Source organism: Physeter macrocephalus, chromosome 7, assembly GCF_002837175.3.
Source record: "Physeter macrocephalus isolate SW-GA chromosome 7, ASM283717v5, whole genome shotgun sequence".
NCBI lineage: Eukaryota > Metazoa > Chordata > Mammalia > Artiodactyla > Physeteridae > Physeter > Physeter macrocephalus.
The window spans coordinates 50,042,053-50,060,815 of record NC_041220.1 but is presented as its reverse complement, the minus strand read 5'-3'; the positions used below and the strand labels follow the sequence as shown (position 1 = coordinate 50,060,815).

The 18,763-nt window shown below is 38.2% G+C and overlaps 2 protein-coding genes across 12 annotated transcripts in view; one reads left to right on the top strand and one right to left on the bottom strand.

Moving 5' to 3' along the window:
• Positions 1-3,550, top strand: part of TMEM165 (transmembrane protein 165) — a 25,813-nt gene extending 22,263 nt beyond the window's left edge. The window contains exons 5-6 of the mRNA XM_007121134.4: positions 1,608-1,713; positions 2,445-3,550. Coding sequence (XP_007121196.1) covers positions 1,608-1,713; positions 2,445-2,521 — 183 coding nt within the window. The 3' untranslated portion in view covers positions 2,522-3,550. The remainder of the gene's footprint in view (positions 1-1,607; positions 1,714-2,444) is intronic.
• A 3,656-nt stretch (positions 3,551-7,206) lies between these two features.
• Positions 7,207-18,763, bottom strand: part of CLOCK (clock circadian regulator) — a 136,334-nt gene continuing 124,777 nt past the window's right edge. For all 11 annotated transcript variants that reach the window (XM_024131922.3, XM_024131924.3, XM_024131921.3 and 8 more), the window contains 2 exons: positions 15,337-15,592; positions 7,207-12,436 (listed from right to left, as the gene is read on the bottom strand). In XM_024131922.3, coding sequence (XP_023987690.1) covers positions 12,257-12,436; positions 15,337-15,592 — 436 coding nt within the window. In that variant the 3' untranslated portion in view covers positions 7,207-12,256. The remainder of the gene's footprint in view (positions 12,437-15,336; positions 15,593-18,763) is intronic.

The window sequence follows — 18,763 nt, the reverse complement described above, 5'->3', positions numbered from 1 at the left end:
GAACCCGCGTCCCCTGCATCGGCAGGCGGACTCTCAACCACTGCGCCACCAGGGAAAGCCCTTGGCCTTTCTTCCAGCCCGATTTTGTGAGCATATGCACAAGTTTTTCTCATCTAAAGAAGTTTTACCCCTTCCTCAATTCTGCTTCTCTTCCAAATATAAGCCTCTTCCTCCCCGACTTCCCTCAGTTTCAGAGGGCTTGGCTGTGATGGGAACAGGAGTTGGCTCTACTTCCTTGCTTACTAAACCCACTGGGCTCTAGTTTCTGACTCACCGGTTGATTTGGTGCTTTAAGTTCACTGCAGCCACCAGTGGGGCTTGCCGTGGTCATCTTGGGAGGCTAATTGCTTGGCCACCTGTTCAGTCTCCCTTGGGCTCCTCTTCCCCTGTCAGCTCTTCAGTGTTGCTTTCCTCATGATCGTATCATCAGCACTCCTACATTCTCTCCTGGGGTTATTATATTCAGTCCCATCACTTCTTCACTGAACGCAACTGGTTCTTGAACTTCTCTACTTTTAACTCCTGTTGGCAGCCACAAACGCTTTCTCCCTTGCTTCCTCTACCTTTTTAATCACATCGGTATTGCCATAATTCATCTGGAGAATAACGGGTGAGGAACTCAAGTGTCAGGCCTGATTTTTTTCACTCCTGCCACTCACTTATCACTAAGGTATGTCAGTAGTGCCTCAGTTTCTCTCGAATCCATCTGATTTTCTCTACCTAGTCTCCCACGCCCATCCAGGCCAGCATTGTCTCTTCCCAGGGCTATTGCAGTAGCCTCTCAATTGATCACTTTGCCTTCAGTCTTCTTCCCCTCCAGTTCACTCTCTAGGCTCTACTTTTAAAGCATAACCTGTCACTCCCCAGATAAAAACCAGTGTCTTAAAAAGTCTAAACTCTAAGCTTATACGGGTCCTTCATGACCCAGCCCCTTCCTACCTTGATGGGACTCCTCCTCTTGTGACTCACTGGTTCTCTCTAGAAACACTCAAGTGCTCCGCAGCTGCCTCTTGCTGCTGGCCTGCTGCCAGGTCAGGTGCTCCCGCTTGTTCTTCAGGGCTGTCTTTTCTGGAAAACTTTCACTGGTCTTCCCAATCTGAGTGCCTCCAGTTTGCTTTGGTGGCACGTGTTTACTGAATGAATACTGTGTCCTGACACTGAGCTAAAGCACTGGGACACAGTGGAGACTTGAGAGGCAGGGTCTCTGTTCTTAGGAAGCACAGTCAGACTACACTCTTATGTAGTTTCTAGACAGTATCAAATACCGCCTGAGGGAAGAGGTGTCTAGGGTAGGTCTCCTTAGCACTCGTCACCTAAGAGCTAAGTAGTGCCTGTGAAGTAAGTTCAACAACTGCTGAAAGGTTGAATTAGGTTACTTTGATCTTACACATTGATTTGAGTTTATTCTCCTTTTATCTCTAGTCCTAGGTATAATTGGAACATATTCCTTCAAGCAGCCATAACACTTTTCGTAAATTATAAAGCTGAATTCGTAGAACTGTTTTATGTTTTTGTTGTTGTTACTGACCTCTGTTTTCATTGCTTGATCGTTATCTTTCTCAGGTAGCAGTTTCAACCTTGGTTTTAAATTAATGGTATGTTTCCAGGACCCCTATGGCGTAGCGGTGGGTGGAACAGTGGGACACTGCCTCTGCACTGGGCTCGCAGTAATTGGAGGAAGAATGATAGCACAAAAAATCTCTGTCAGAACTGGTAAGTCTCTCTCTTTTTTTTTTTAAATTAGAAAGAAAATGCCATTTATTTTAACTTTTAGAATCACTGAGGTTAGGAAAGAGAGTGTGTTTCTTCTGAAGTAGACTTGGTCTTTGCTACGATAATCTCTTAGAGGTCCAGCGTACTGGCCCTGCTGTGGCAAACATGGCCTGTTTTTCACGTGGAGGTGTTAGTAAAATACAGAACCATCTCAAAGCATTACTGGATTCATAGTAGCTTTTTGTCAACATATTTAAGTCAGTGAAACAACCCTGTGGAAATACGAGAACTTTTTAGCTTTGAAAATGTGTCTTCGGGATTGGGAATCATAGATGGAGACCATATTTACTGATTCAGCTGAAAATTTCCTACGTAGCTGATAGATCTTAAAGATGGAATAAAAAGTCTCTTTGCTAGTCAGAAGTTGTTGAAAATTCTCTTTTATGTAATTGGGTTTTAAGATGAGTTATAGTTCTATTGTTGCTTGTCAGCACTGTTTCAGTTTAATAATTCTGTTAGTTAAAGAGTGCTGGAAAATAAACTGATTCTTAACTGTTCAGAGTCGGGCATGTTAAGTATTTTGCCGTGGAAATGAGGTTGAAGTGTTTCTAATTTGTTCAAGTATTCCTAATTTGTTTTTAATGTTAGTTTACTAGATTAGAAGAATAATAGGGAACATCAGGGCTTATTTAGAGGAATTTTGCCTTAAACTTTTTTCTGTTCTCTTACAGTGACAATTATAGGAGGCATCGTATTTTTGGCGTTTGCATTTTCTGCACTATTTATAAGTCCTGATTCTGGTTTTTAACACGATACTGTTCGTTTATATTTAGTCTAAGATAGATGAACTATGTACATAGTGTATATTATAACTAAAAGTGATGGAAAATACTGTATTTTGTAGCATTGATTTGTGAGTTTGACCCATTTAATGAAGTATTATGTCCAAGAGAAATAATCACTGATTCTATTTGCAAAATGGATCTTTAAAAAAAAAAACCTGATATCTATAAGTGTGGATTTTTTCTTTTCTCCAGCATAATTATGTTAATATGGTCTCCTTGTCTTGGCCGGGGGCGAGGTGAGAGTGTATATAGAGAGCCATTGTTCGGCAGGGGGTCTGCCACTTGATTCTCTTTCAGCACTGACCCCTTTGTAAGGAATATGAGTTTTGTCCTGAATAACTGAGGTGTTTTACGGTGTTTGTTTACCTTAAAATTTTTCCTGGGGGAAAGAATGAATTAATTTCTATCATCTATCTATCTATCATCTATCTATCTATCTATCATCTATCTTTTAAAACATTTTCCTGAGCCAGTAAGCAGTGGTTTATCAGAATAATCAGAAGAAGTCTTTTCAAAATTAGGTTTTTTTTTTTTGCAGTACGCGGGCCTCTCACTGCTGGGGCCTCTCCCGTTGAGGAGCACAGGCTCCGGACGCACAGGCTCAGCGGCCATGGCTCACGGGCCCAGCCGCTCCGCGGCATGTGGGATCTTCCCGGACCGGGGCACGAACCCGTGTCCCCTGCATCGGCAGGCGGACTCTCAACCACTGCGCCACCAGGGAAGCCCAGGTTTTGGTTTTTGTTTGTTTGTGTGTTTTTTTTTAAGAGCAAGAGAAATGTATTACTGTTAATAACATGACAAGAATTGTCTGCCAGGTCCATTCTTCCTCTTTTTTTCAATTGGGTAGGAAACCCAATATAATAACAGTCAATATTTGACCATGTGGAATTACCAAATTAAATAAAAGAGAATACTGAGTGTATTCATATTTTTTCTATATTGAATAAACAATGTAACAAAGATACAACATAAATAAAAATGATATGACCAGTGCTTGTTTTTCCTTGTGTGTTATGCAAGTTCATAACTTCCTAATTTATCAAATCATTAACATTTACAGACCAGTTTCTAAAGTTGATATAAAAAACAGTAGCCAAGCATTGTTCTAAAGCACTGTCTTAACCGTCACACAGTTAGTTCTGTGAGGGAGTAGCTACTAATAAAAAGTTAAAAAAAAAAAAAAGGGTTAACTCATCCAGGGTTACATGGTAGAGCAGGGCAGGGAGTCAAGCCAGACGACAGTTTACTTCTAGAGAGAGACCATAATCACCGATTATGGTGAAGGGCACCTCATGTTATAATAGCAACTTCAGTAATCACTGTCATTTAAGTAAGTAAGTCTCTTCTAACTTGAGTACTAACTAACTAACTAACTGTTCCCATCCAAGCAGCATAACTGTTTTCTCCCAGCCTCATATGCTCTATTACCATACGCAATAACACTGCCATCAGAAGCCTCTAGAGACCTGAAGGGACAGTTCTGTAGAAACTCCCACACGTTCCTTGTGTGAAGTAATAGCAGACCCAGAGCAAGTCAGGTTTACTGAGCTACTACAAAGTTCACAATGTACAGTCACTTGTAACTTGAACAGATTGTGAAATAATCTCGTTAATCACCCAGCATTCTCAATACAGCTATCATTCTGCAATAGTAACCATTACTGTGAGGAGATCTAAAAAAGTGTCAGTTAAAAAGCAGCAGTTCACATATTTCTGAAAAAGTCATTTTTAGAAACTTTTAAGGAATTTTCTACCATAAAAAGTGTGTATTACAGGGTAAAGAAACCACAATGTCCATGAGTTAAGATAAAGCACTTCAAAGAAATCTCAGGTTAAATGCTGAAACTACACCAGAATTCTCTGTAGTTAAATACCCCTAATACTGCCTTAGATGATTATTACAAACAGAATAAGTAAGTGAGGAATTGCATTATTTCTTTTCCAAGACTAGAAAGGATAATTCCTTGTTTGTTAGAAAGTAGCTGGTACCATCATAGCCCAGACCTGGAAGTGCAGGCCGCCTGGTACCAGCACCAGCGTAACGGCGAATAACAGCAAAGCTTTCTGAGGCACCACAATCTTGTAACAGGACACAACTACTCAGAGAATTTGGCAGCTCAGACCTTAGCTACAAGGTAAAGATTGCTAATGCAGTTACACTCCATTGCTGAATAAAAGAGAGGAAAATGTCATTGGTAGTGCTTTTAAAATATTTAATATTCTTTAAAATCCAAAATAATGTGATTCTTACAAGTTATGTGCCACATAAAGCAGGTGTTATTTCTTTGAGAAATGCAGGTGATACTGGAAAACACAGCACTGAGGTATTTTTTATTTTTAAAACTGAATAAGGAAACAAAGTGAATCTAATTAATTTTACATTTATAAAAAAACTCAATGCTACTGCTTGGCTCTTTTGCTATAATTTTAGGTTCTGAATACATTACAAGAGTATGGGAAAGAGCATTATAATAGTACATATAGTTTTTAAAAACTGTGCACATCATAACCTGGAAAAATGATCATACAGCAAGAGGCCTGAGTGGAGGTAGGCTAATAACACTTTACCTGTTCTCAAAGGACAGCTTTGAGAAACAAGTGTGACCAATTGTAACACCAAATCAAAATGGCAATATTAAATAAGTAACAAAATGATCCGCATTTTATATAATATTGAATTTCCAAACATAGCTCATGAAAATCAGCAGAGAACCTATTATATAGCACCGTTGAAACCATTCATTATCCCATTGTGCTTCTGCTTCTGTGTAATTTAGGATTGGGGCTGAAGATATTACTTGGAAAATGTCAGTCTTGTTTTTGTAAATCAATCTGGATTTCAATGAAATGTTTGCTTTAGGAAAAAAAGGTATTCTTAGCCATTTATAGCTCCACCCTTTCAGAAGGAAGAATGACAGGCTATATCTAATTTTAATTTAAAACCAAGAACCAAGCAGTAAGGACACATCAATGTCAAGAGTAGTACACTAAGAACCACACAGAACATTAGAAAGAATTTGGTGTGTGTTTTTACAATTACCAACTGATGTTAAATTAACAATTAAAAATTTACAGAGATAAAACTTTCTTTTTTTGCACTAACTGGTTTCAATACAGCACTGAATTTAACTTGTCTTTGGGCTTCAGTCTTTACATAGAATGAATGTGCAAGTGCCATACTGAGCACCTTCCCCAACTTACACCATGATAAAACAGATTGCAGAGTGATTCTAGGATGATCTAAATTACAGCTCTTCTGGCTGACATCTATAAAGGAAAAGGACATTTCCCGGCCAAATTCTTTTTCTTTTTGCTTGATGGTGATTGTCCGGTTACATAATACATCAATCTGAAGGTAACAGAGCTTTCCTAACATTTTAACTCTTTAGTATTGGTACAACCATTGCCAGCAGTGAATCTGTACCAGTACAGGCCAGCTTCAAAATACACATCATAAAACATCTGAATGTAGTTTTCAAAGCAATGTCACCGTTTGTTTCCTCAGGAACTAAAAAGCATACATTTAAAAACATCGTATCTCCAATTTAACCCTTAAGAGTCGAGAAACATTTTTTATATCATTAAATCCAACTTGTGGTTGACCTCCTTTAATTACCATTCTCTACGGGATCCCAAAAGCTAGAGTGTGCTCTGGACCTGGGCTGTGGGACTCAAGAACTACTCTGGGAGCCCTAAGGTGGGGAATTCTGTTCCAATACAGACCAGCAAGAAATATCCTCAAATTTCTAGGCCTCAAATGTTCAAACACTGCTTTATTGGACAATGCTGTGTATGGAGGTTTGGTGTGGCTTTGTTTTTAAAGGACCAAGCAACATTACACTATATAAACACAGCAAATATTTTTTGTAGAAGAGTTTGCAGTATTCCACCTATATTTAAGGACTTTAGATGGATTTTAATATGGATATGATAGTGACCGCCATTAGAAGATGCTGACTGTTTGAATAACATTTTCCCAAATGGGCAAAACAGGCAACGCGTGTTTTGGGTTCTGTCATACTGGCGTTTGGCTGTGTTGGGGAAGTTATCGTATTAAAAGTGCCCATAAACTAGAAAAGGCAGCAAGTGAAACTAGAAAAAAGTTGGAGCTATATGAAGCAGATTTGAAAGGAGTTACCTTTACTGTTTCCTATCTAAGTTGAGAACAGCAGAGAAGCACAGGGGCATCTGGACTGGGGCTCCACTGCTGTCCTGAAGTGGAACAGGTTCTGATCGCCATGAAGAGGCGTCGCGAGGGCTAAGGACTGCACCCCAGACAGGAAGAGCCAGTCCTCCACATAGAAGATTACAAGGCAAAACAAAACAAACCACAATTAAATACACTGTGAAATCACTCTGATGAGAAAACAGAACACAAAGATATTTAAAAATATAAATAAATACATTTAGCCATTTTTATTCAAGAAACCCAGAGAACTGCTTTCAAAGCAATTGCTTCTTTAAAAACCACTTTCTAAATTCTCCCATAAATACTATTTTGATTGTCACTTAATGCAGCACCTCAGTATTTGCTGGTGGTGGTGATGGACTTTCACTTAATACCTCTTCATAAACTATTTCACTAAAGAACGTTTCCCTAGGAAAACTCAGGCAGCTTACAAAATATTGTTAAATACTCAAAAACAGAACCTGCAAAGTATTATTTTATTTAACAAAAACAAGGAATGTAGTGTTAAATTATGACATGGGGAAAAAGTATGCAAAACAGTCACATGGAAAGAAAGTGTTTTAATTTTTAATATCCACGTTTGCTTAATTTCTTGTGAGCTGTTCAATACTGTTTCAAACATCCTGAATTAATAACTGTACCAACAAAATTCATCCCCAGTGTTTCCACAGGAGACATTAAAATATGACCATTTTTTTTTTCCTTTTCTTCAACCAAAGTAGTCTTTCTCAGTCCTTTCTGTGCAAAAATATTACAAGAGTAATTCAAATGGAAACACTGAAATGACATGCCAACATTTCAGAGCACATTTTAAACACCCAGAATAATTCTTGAAATTACTGTATTCTAAATTATGACTACCAATCACTTTTAAGTTATCTCTATACATCTATTCACACTGATGCAATTCTCCTAGACCTCTGAAAATAAACAGGCTCATTGGTCTCTTTTGGTGTCCACACAATAGGCAAGATAGGTTTACAATAGTGTCTAAATGGAGCTAGGCATCCACAGTCTCTTGACTCCACCACATTCAAAACAAAAGTCAAAGTTCATTTGGCTACCATGAAATCACTCCCATAAACCTACTATGGTTCACTGGATCTAAACATTTCTCAGAAATGTGTCATTTAAAAATTTCACCTAAGTGATGATTTGGGGATCCTTTAGAAATGGTAATATCTAAGATAATAAACTTTATCAAAATGAGTAATTGCAATAAAGTGCTTGTTACCTTTCAAAATGATGCTTTTAGACTGTGGTGTGTTGTCTGCAAAGTGTGTGCTATTCCTATATAAAGGATCCCCAGGCATGAGAGTTGGGTCTTCTCACCTGTCTCAGAAAGCAGCAGCACTATCTTTTGGTAGGCTGACAATAGGCACATTACCCATGCGGATGAGGCTAAGCTAGAGCTATGGCAAAAGGGGAAGTAAATTAGAAAAGTGGGGAGGCATGTGAAGGGTTCCTATTATATTCATAGTTATATACAAATATATTAAATATGCTATAAAAATAGTCAACTCTTTTCCTTTGCAGTTACTTCAGAAGCTCCTTTCAGAAGAATGCTCACCCACCCCAAACAAAAGACTCTTTTCCTCCAATCACTATAAAATGGCAAGTGCCTTTGTGCTGTTTCTTTTCCTCTGTTTAAAAATTCCAATCAGCTTATTCCTGGCTAGACTCACTCAGCAATAATATCCAGTGTTTATACCTTCCAACACTGACTCCCGAGGGACTAAGAACAGGGTCACAGACATTGGAAAGGTTATAGACTTGAATGAGTTTTACACAAATGTTCGTCAACAAACTTGCAATTACCAGAGAAATACAGGAAAAGAAAAAAAGTAGAAATGAGCAATACCAGAGCAAAATGCTATTGCAGTCCACTTAAAAAAAAAAAAAAGGCTACCTCAATGTCGTGGAGACATTTTAAAACACGTTGAGTAACTTCCAGTTTAAAATAATTTTCACCTGTCTGTGTAGAGCCGGCAAATAGAGTACTATTTTAAGCGGCCCCTTCCTAAGGCTTCTTGAACAAGGGTTCATCTCCCTTCAACAAGCAGTGCCCTTAACTAACTGCAAGCAGACCGCTTTAAGGCAATGACCAACAACCCAAGCACTTCTGAAGAATTACAATAACACTTCCACGAATCTACAATGAGAATTCTACAACAAACTATTCAAAGTCACTGGCATCCTTTTATTACTAGTACATTCCTAAACCAGATTTACGTGACAAAGCAGAGCACAGGACTCAAATTACCCCCTCAACTTGGGATGGAGTTGGGAGACTGAACTGTAGTATTTACTCACACGCTACCCCCATCTTCCCCCATATTTGCTTTTCTGCCAATATTTTCACTCAAAAAATGAAGTGCTTTTGAGTGTCTTGGTTCTGGTTTGACACCACTCTCGGCAGCAACTTTATTAACCCTTACAGTCCTCACTGGTAGTTGTTAAAACAACAACAGTGACTCACCCAGTGCCACAGCAGTCCAAAGAAGATAACACCTAATGACTGCCACCCAGAATAAAGTGTTTTTTAAGAAAAACTGAGTATCTATGAGAGTAAAGCAGAGGGAAGATAAGATTTTTAAGTAGTTGAAAGGTGTTCCTATTTGGTATTTTTTCATGACTTAGATTTGGATTTTAATTAACAACTTTGGCTACAGAAATGAATGTAGAACAGGCAACTACTGAATCTTCATCAGAATGCTCAAGTCTCAATTCATGGAGGAGGGGACAGTTACAGGGAAGCAGGAGGAAAACAAAGTTAAAGGAGGAGCTGAGAGGCAGTTACTAGCTCTTCTGATCCAACATTTCATTCTGACAGCAAAAGAAAAGCAGCCAGCTGCTCCTGTAAGTGTAGCAACCAATTCTAAGCAGGAAAAAAATGAGCTGTGAGGAACAGCAGGAATTATAAAGCAAAATCTTGTCTAATTTTCTTTCCCACATATTTGTGAGGATGGAAAAATGCTTGAAGGGATTGGTGGAGGAGAATGTGCATAAACAGTGTACAGATTTACCTTGTGGCTTGTGTTAACCTAAGTACACAGTACTCACGGTTCACCATCTCTCTTTTTACATATGGGACTTAGAAAATAAACCTTAATATAATAGTTCATCATATCTTTTGTTTGCTAAATCTGTATCACTACATATTGCCAATAAATAAATGAGGCACAACTCAGATACATATGGAATGGCATGATATGGTTAAGAAAGGCAATTTGAAAGGGGAAAAAAATACTGTTGCCATACTCTACAACATCAATGTTGCCCACGTGTATATATGCTCAAGTACACAGATATTCTGACATTTATTCTTGACATTCATGAGAAAGTCAGATGATCATTTAGCTAGAAGAGGAGCTCCTTGATATGTTAATTACTGATTGGCATCTAGTAACACTTCTTTTGTAGAAGGGTAGGTACCAAGTCTCTTTGGTTGTTTTCAACATTAATTTTCTAGTTTATGTGGGGCCAGGCATGGTTTTCTACCAAAGTATACCCCTTAAGGATGATAGCAAAGCTGAGAACAGAAAAGTCTTAAGAACCGACCTAGAGTTCCCCTGACTCCTTTATCTAGCAATTCTGTACTAGATTATTTTCATTGCTGAAATCTTTTCTATTTAACAACCTCAATTCTGTTACACATTTTCTTTTAAGGTCAATTTTGATTTATTATAGCTTGCTGTCTTCCCTTTCCTCTGTAATAATTTTTGATATTCTAATAAGACATTTTCCCATTAATTTTCCTTTGTTCTGTAGTTATAAATTTAATTATTAGTACCATAAAATCTATAAAATGCTTTTTTTTTAAATGTACGTAATTCTGGTTGGAACTTACTACCTTTAGAATGTATTAACAAATGAAATCTTAGTTCACGTTTATGAAGCATGTGAGCTACAATATTCTAGTGCTGTAGTGAAGGCAAAGCCGATTCCTACCCGTTCTTTTTTCTTCACAGGATTTTCAGATCACATTGAGCAAATATTTACTGGTAATTCCTAAATGACTACATAGCTTTAAGGAAAATGATGACTTAGCAAAACAACTTTGTGACCACATTAGTAACTCTGATGTATCATTAGGATGTCATCTTTTATTTCAAAATTATTTGTACCTCTAAACCAAGAGACTCAAAGCAGTCTTCATTAGAAACTTAATGGCACTGACACCCACATGCTATTAAAAATGTACCAAGATTTCAAAACTGCTACTGAAACCAGACGATGAGTTCAAGATGGTGAGTTATCACCTGAATCAAAATCAAGGCACTATGGGTTTTTTTTTTTGTTTTTTGTTTTTTCCTCAAATAACCCTGAATCATTTCTGACTAAAAGAAGCATTGACATTGTGGGGATAATAAAAAGGTTCCAACAAATCCTAAAAGTTAAAATTCCCACCAGTGAGAACGTTAAAAAGTGCCTAAAATATTTTGTGTGCAAATTCACTCCTATAACTGAAACATTCTTGAAATTACTTTCAGGCTTCTTAAAAACCATTTACACAACTATTTCCAACTATGAACTAGATCAAAACATGTGATCAAAACTCCCAACCATCTTAAAATAAAGCAGTGCAAATCCTATTTTCAAACATAACTGAAAAATAATGAAATGAGGGATATTTCTGAGTAACTTGAAAATCCTGTTTCAAATAATTTAACCTGAAAAAAAAAAATCCATTCCCAGCAGCACATCATACCTCACTGAACAAACTGTGACATCACAGCCAAAGTATGAACAAAAAAAAGACTTGTGCCCCGGAAAACTGAAGAGAACACTACTGTATGGTAAACAAAAGGGAAAAGAGGATGTATTAGTTTGCACATGGTGTCAGAATCTAAGGAAACGTACTCATACCTAAATGAGGAGATAATGCTTTCATGCAGCATACAAAAAATGTTTTGCTTTCTCTCCTTTTATCCAGACATATACATAATATTATTTTTACAGCATCTGTACATAGAGAATTTAAACTCATACAACATTCTGAAATTAATTACTATTCCATCATTATCCGAAAAGGGAGAGGGGTTGGGGAAGGGGGCCTACTGAGTCTACTGGACTGTCTTCATGGCATCACTGTAAGCAAACCCCTGACATGGCAGTGGTGTATCCTCTGTAACACTTGAAAACAGGCACAGAACCACTCAAAGTTACTAACATTGTTAGTGCCTTTCTTATTCACTGGAGGTCATGTTTCATAGCTGAGTTTCTTAACATTTGGCAATATACTCTTTTTCCACCAAAAAATATCTGGGCAAGTCAAACACTGTCAGAATTGGCTATGGCCCTATGATCATCTCCTGCTGGCTGGTATTTAATGCACATCCGCAGCACGAGGCAGCATTTTCTCTGCTAACTAATTCCAGGAACTAGAACACTCAATACTGCATCTCATGAAACCACTGGAACTTTTCATCCTATCCTCAGATCATCCGAGCAACTCTTTTATGGGCCACCCCCTTCCTCCCTTGAGGGCAGAAAGGAAGCGTGTGTGCTACTGTGGTTGAACCTTGGAAGGATCGGTCAAACTGTCAGTCCTGCGCCGATTCAGTTGCTGCTGTTGCTGAGACTGGTGTTGCTGGTGATGTGACTGAGGGAAAGTGCTCTGCTGTAGTGGAAATGCAGCAGAGAGGATAAGCTGAGTTGAAGGGTTCCCATGGAGCAATCTAGAAGTCTAAAAAAACAAATGGATTATGCAACACTGCTTTACCCCCACTATACTGTCTACATTAAGATTTACTCAACTTTTCCACTCTCCGCAGGAACAAAATCTGTACATAAGTTTTGCTTTCTCATTTAAAAATAATATTTTGGAAAATGCTAATGAGGATTTCCCTCTTCCTGAAAGTATAACAGAATTTCATTTTTTAAAAGGAAACTGAGCTAGAGGTTTTATGGTACAGAAAGCAATCTATGCCCTGAGACAAACCACACATATTCTTTCACTTTATATGTCCTGAAGACCACATTTTAAACAGATGATACAATTTAAGCATCGCTAAGAGCATATGAAACATGAACATTCTGAGGTCAAACAGACAACACCTTCTGCACAGGCTTTTTGACTGGTGAGAGCAGCAGTTCAGTGGCCTGGCCAAGAGCATGGGCCCTGAGGTACACTGCCTGGGTTCAAACTCTGGCTGCCCCATTTACCCGATGTGTAACTTGGTCAAGCTACTTACATCTCTGGGCCTCAGTTTCTTCATTTACAAAATAAGGATAATCACAGTACCTCCCACAATGGGTTTTTGTGAAGATCAAATATTAACATTATTATTATTTAAAAGTACCATAAAAATGAGGGCAGGCAAAGTCAGAGACTTATGTCCTATAGGTAGCAGTATGATGTAACAAAGAAAAAGCAAAACAAAAAACGAGCGGGCAATCTGAAATCAGAAGCCCTGGCTTTGAGTTTTGCTCTGCTATTTTTTTTTTTTTTTTTTTTTTGCGGTACACGAGCCTCTCACTGTTGTGGCCTCTCCCGTTGCGGAGCACAGGCTCCGGACGTGCAGGCTCAGCAGCCATGGCTCACGGGCCCAGCCGCTCCGCGGCATGTGGGATCTTCCCGGACCGGGGCACGAACTTGTGTCCCCTGAATCGGCAGGCGGGCCCTCAACCACTGCGCCACCAGGGAAGCCCTGCTCTGCTATTTATTAGCTGTGTGGCCTTGGGCAAGTGTCAAGTCCATGAACTTCAGTTTCTTTTGCCTAATTGCTCCTTCTAGAGATATAAAGGAAACTAGCCAAAAGAAAGTGAAAGTCTTTCCTCACTACTGACAATACATCTTGATGCAGGGTTCATAATTTTAAACTGGAACTGTGATAGGTGATTTCTGCAAATGTATATGAAGGACACCTGCACATGCACACAAAAAGACAGATCTTTGAAACGTTAAGGCCATTAAGCTTTGCTAAGGACCTGGAGACTTTTTCTTTTTCCCTTTGTTATTAGGAAAAGCTTTTGTAAGATAAAGAACTCAGGGTATTTATGAGCTTTACAGGGTTACAACAGAGGTACACTTTGGAACTAGGTGTTATATAACCAGAAAAGACAAATTGTGTATTTCTAAAGGGTATTTATTGCCTATCTTATTTCTTTAGTGGTCCCATGTCTTTGGAATGTTTTTTTAGAAGTGGAAGAGAATGTTCATTCTTTTAAGAGCCCTCGTTCCCTGAGAGACTTAGAAAACTGAGCTCTTAAGGCAAGTCTTCTCCCTTTCTAAGCTTTTTTTTTTTCTTTCTAAGATTTTGCTTAATTTTCATTGAATACATTTCCCCTAGAGAATAGTTTATAACTTATTATAAATTCTTGTCATTAATTCATTTGTAACAATAGCTAACCCAGTCATTAATGGCTGCATTGTAGGCTTAAGTTCTAAGGGGCTGTATGATTCTCAGAGATATTTAGGCAACTAACCTCTTTTAGTTTAGCACATCACCAAGTTCAGAATTATATTTGTACCAGAACACCAATGGCGATAAATTAACACTGTATTTATGTCTGAATATACAGTATAACACTGAATCTTCTAATCATACCATATGCTGTATAACTTTAAAACTGATGATATGTACACCTGGCATACATGGAACGGTATCCAGCACAAATCTAGGCTTAGCCTACATTCAAAATTGCTGGCGTTTTAGACCAGTAAGGAAAAAGCTGGATTTCCAGATGTCACAGTCTGCTACCGTGTACCCCAATGAGGGTACTGAGGTCCAGAAATTTGTCCTGCTGATTTCTTTGCTGAGGATCCCGATCTAGGTGACTTTGTTCTGCACCCTTTAGATAAGTAGATTCTGTCTGATATACCCACATGAGATCTGTGTCTGCATTCTGGTTAATCTGAGTGTCTATTAATACATTTATCAAGACAGTGGTCATAAAATAAAGCTAGTTACGTGTCTTATACCATACTCAGTGATTTGCATGCTTCTTTTACCCATGAGATATTAACTACTAGCACCTCCATATTACAGATGAGGAAACTGAATTTTAGCAAGTTGAGTAACCTGCCAAAGTTCACACAGTACGTGGTACAGCAGTGACTCAATCTCAGCGCAGCCTATGCCTCCACAGTATATCTCCTCTGATGTTAATTTATTACCAAAAAGTTACTATAAAATTTAATCCAATAAAATAATTTAAGATAATGCCTAAAGTAATTTTTTTTTTTAAATCCCTTTCAACACCTCTGCCCTGTAGAGAGTACAGCTTGATGGGCCACTAGGAAAACAAGAGAAGAGAGAAAGGTGCCTCTGCTTGAATTCCAGAAACTCTAGCCAGAGAGAGCTCTATGTAAAGTACCTTGATATGGGCAAGAAGCAGCCACTTACTCTATCCAGCAGTTCAGACGGTGGGGTATCTCCACGGCAAGGTTAAAGGTTTTCCAAAGACGGAACAAGAGAAGAAAAAATAGCCAACTGGGATAAGCTTTCTGTCTTTATATAAATTTAAGTCGTACAATGAGCCTTCATGGACTTCTCAGATCATGTAAAAAATGTTCCTTTAATCCCTAATTTCACTCCATAAAAGTAAACAGGTCTGGGACAGCTTCCCCACGGGGAGAATTACCTGTAAAAACTGCTGCGGCGGTTGAGCCAGCTGCGCCTGCGGTGGCTGCTGAACTGCAGGGAGCTGCTGTTCCTGGGAACTCTGCTGCTGCTGCTGCTGAGTGACCGGCAGTGTCTGTGACTGCGGCGGTTGTGGAGCAAAGGTAGGGTAGGCAGTCACCACCTGACCCATGAGCATAGCGCTGGGCACCACGACCGCCCCGCAGGCTACGGGAGCCGTTACTAACTTGGTCACAAGCTGCTGACCTTGAGAAAACCTGTTAGGAGGAAAGAACGGGAAAGGGAGTCAGAAGTATAAGGTATACATTATGAAAGGCGGTAGGCTGAACATTTCTCTAAGATAATACCCATGATATTGCCAGTGAACTGACAGGGTATAACTCTAAGATAATCCCCTTTTAACACTGCCATATTAAAAGCTGTACGTTCCAATTTTGTTTCATGTTTTTAAAGATTCCCTTTGGGATATCAGTGAAACAAAAATGTGTAGAGCAAAATGAAGTGATCACAAACAAAATACAAAACTTTTTTTCGATATCCACATGCAAAAGAATGAAATTTGACATTTACGTCACATATAAAAATTAACTCCAAATGGATTAAAGACCTAAACATAAATGTTGAAACTATTTAACTCTTAGAACAAAACATAGGAGGAAAGTTTCATGACACTGGATCGGGCAAGAATTTCTTGGATATGACACTAAAAGCACAGACAACAAAAGAAAAAATAGATAAACTGTACAACAAAATTAAAAATGTTTATGTATCAAAGGACACTATCAACACAGTGAAAGGGCGCTCCACAGAGTGGGAGAAAATATTTGCAAATCATACATCTAATAAGGGGTTAATAACTAGAAAATATAAAGCAATCCTACAACGCAGAAACAAACACACACTCTGATTAAAAAATGGCCAAGAGTCTTGAATAGATATTTCTTCAAAGACGATATACAAATGGTCAATAAGCACTGAAAAGAGGCTCAACGTCACTGATCATTAGGGAAATGCACATCAAAACCACTAGGAGATACCACTTCACATCCATTAGGATGGCTACTATCAAACAAAGTGTTGACAAGGGTGTGGAGAAATTGGAACCTTTGTGCACTGTTGGTGGGAATGTAAAGTGGTTCATCCACTATGGAAAACAGTATGGTGTTTTTTTTTTCAAATATATTAAAAATGTAACTACCATATGATCCAGCAATTCCAATTCTGGACATATACTCAAAAGAACTGAAAACAGGGACTCAAATAAATACTTGTACACCCATGTTCATAGCAGCTATTCAAAACAGTCAAAAGATGGATACAACCCAAGTGTCCATGAGTAGATGAATGGATCAACAAAATGTGGTATATACATTGCAATGGAATATTATTTAGCCTTAAAAAGGAAGAAAATGCTGACACATACTATAACATGGATGAACCTTGAGGACATCATGCCAAGTGAAATGAGCCAGTTAGAAAAGACATGTATTATATGATTCCATTTATATGAGGTATCTAGAGTAGTCAAAGTCACAGACTTATGTGCTTAGAAAGTAGAATGGTGGTTCCCAGGAGCTAGGGGGAAGAGGAGTGAGGAGTTATCGTCTGATGGATACAGATTTTTAGTTTGGGAAGAAGAAAATATTCTGGCGATTGATGGTAGTGATTGTCACAATGGTGCGAATGCAGTCATGTCAATGAACTGTACATGTGAAAATGGTTAACACAGTAAATATTATGTTATGTATATTCTACCACAATAAAAAAAATTTAACCTGATAAAAATATCAACTTTTTTCTTTTTATAAAATTACTAGGTACTTGGGAGGTAGGTATATGTGACACATGATTTTGCTAATCAAAATAAAGCAGTCAAAAGGGAATTTTTAAAAAACTCTCTAGGTTTACAGATGTTTACATTGCAAGTTGTATCTTATAAACATAATTCAAAACTAAATGACATTCTAACAGTACATAAAAATACACTCAATTTATACATTTATCAAGGAGCAGAGTACCCACTGTGTTACAATTCACTAATATTCCCTCCCACCCACCTTCCTTCTTCCACAGTCCTTAATAAAAGGACAACAACAATAAAACAATGCCTCTTCAGGGAACAATATTATTTCTATCTGCCTTTTCTGTGAGATGAAGTTAGTTTCCAACACTGGTCATCACGGTGAAGAAATTGAGACATGACTCTACCATCGATTTAGCATGACACAGCTGCAATTACAAACTTCAAAGCACATAACTACGATTAAACTTAGCACATATACATACTTTATATGCTCCACAAGACAAAATAAATCTATTCTGAATCCATTCCAAATCTTAAAAATAAAATACTGTATATTATATACTTCAGGACCAAATGCATTATTTAATGCAAAAACATATATAGTAAAAAATTTACCTGTAAAGAAAGCACAAAGAAACAAATAACATTACAAAGTGGCTTAATCATAGAAGTGCTAAGCACTAATTTCTCTGTAATCTTAAAAGTAATTAGTATCTGAATTGTCCAACTGCCCACTGGCAAACTATGAGACTACCTCATCCCTCTCTGGCACTAAAAGAGTCTGCAATCTACTTTGGCTTGACTTCTGTGGCTTTGTATATACTCCTACCTTTGCCTAGAACACCCTCCTGGACTCCCTGCCACACGCATATCCAAAGCCAAGCTCTTTAAGACTCAGGTCATGTATCTCCTCCCTGAAGCTTTCCCTGACCACACTCCTCTCTTCACCTGCTTGCCTCAACCCATAAAACTGCTCACTTTCTCCTTTCTAAAGACGTAGTAAGGATTTATCACATCAAACAATATTGATTATTTACCTTTCTATGGCTTTGACTAGTCTGATCTTTCTCCTGGGATAAAGAATATACCATACTCATCTAAGTAGGCACTCAAATGTTTGCTGAAGTATGTTTTTCCCCCTTCAAAAAACAGGTGTCTACAAATAATTGCTAAATTGTGTCCTCCCAAATGCATGTCAACATTCTATGTTAATGGATTTTCCCCTGGGCTTTAAAACTAGTCCTCTATATTTCTGTGGAGCATATTCATAATACTTCCTTTCAGAAGTCAAAGCTGAAGTCTGGACTTTTTAACTTGAAGGAACTGAGGTCCAAAGAGAAGAAATGAGTTTCTCTCTGCTCTTATTGCTTCTGCAATCCTGCAGCTTCTTTACTGTCTGGAAATTATTAATAGGACTTTAATAAAGTCTATTACACAGTCTAATACAACAGCAAGGTTTTATTATAAAAGCAGCAGCCTACTTATATTGTACTAAAATAAGTAAAAAATAAAATGTATTTAGGGCTTTCCTGGTGACAAAGTGGTTGAGAGTCCGCCTGCCGACGCAGGGGACATGGGTTCGTGCCCCGGTCCGGGAAGATCCCACATGCCGCGGAGCAGCTGA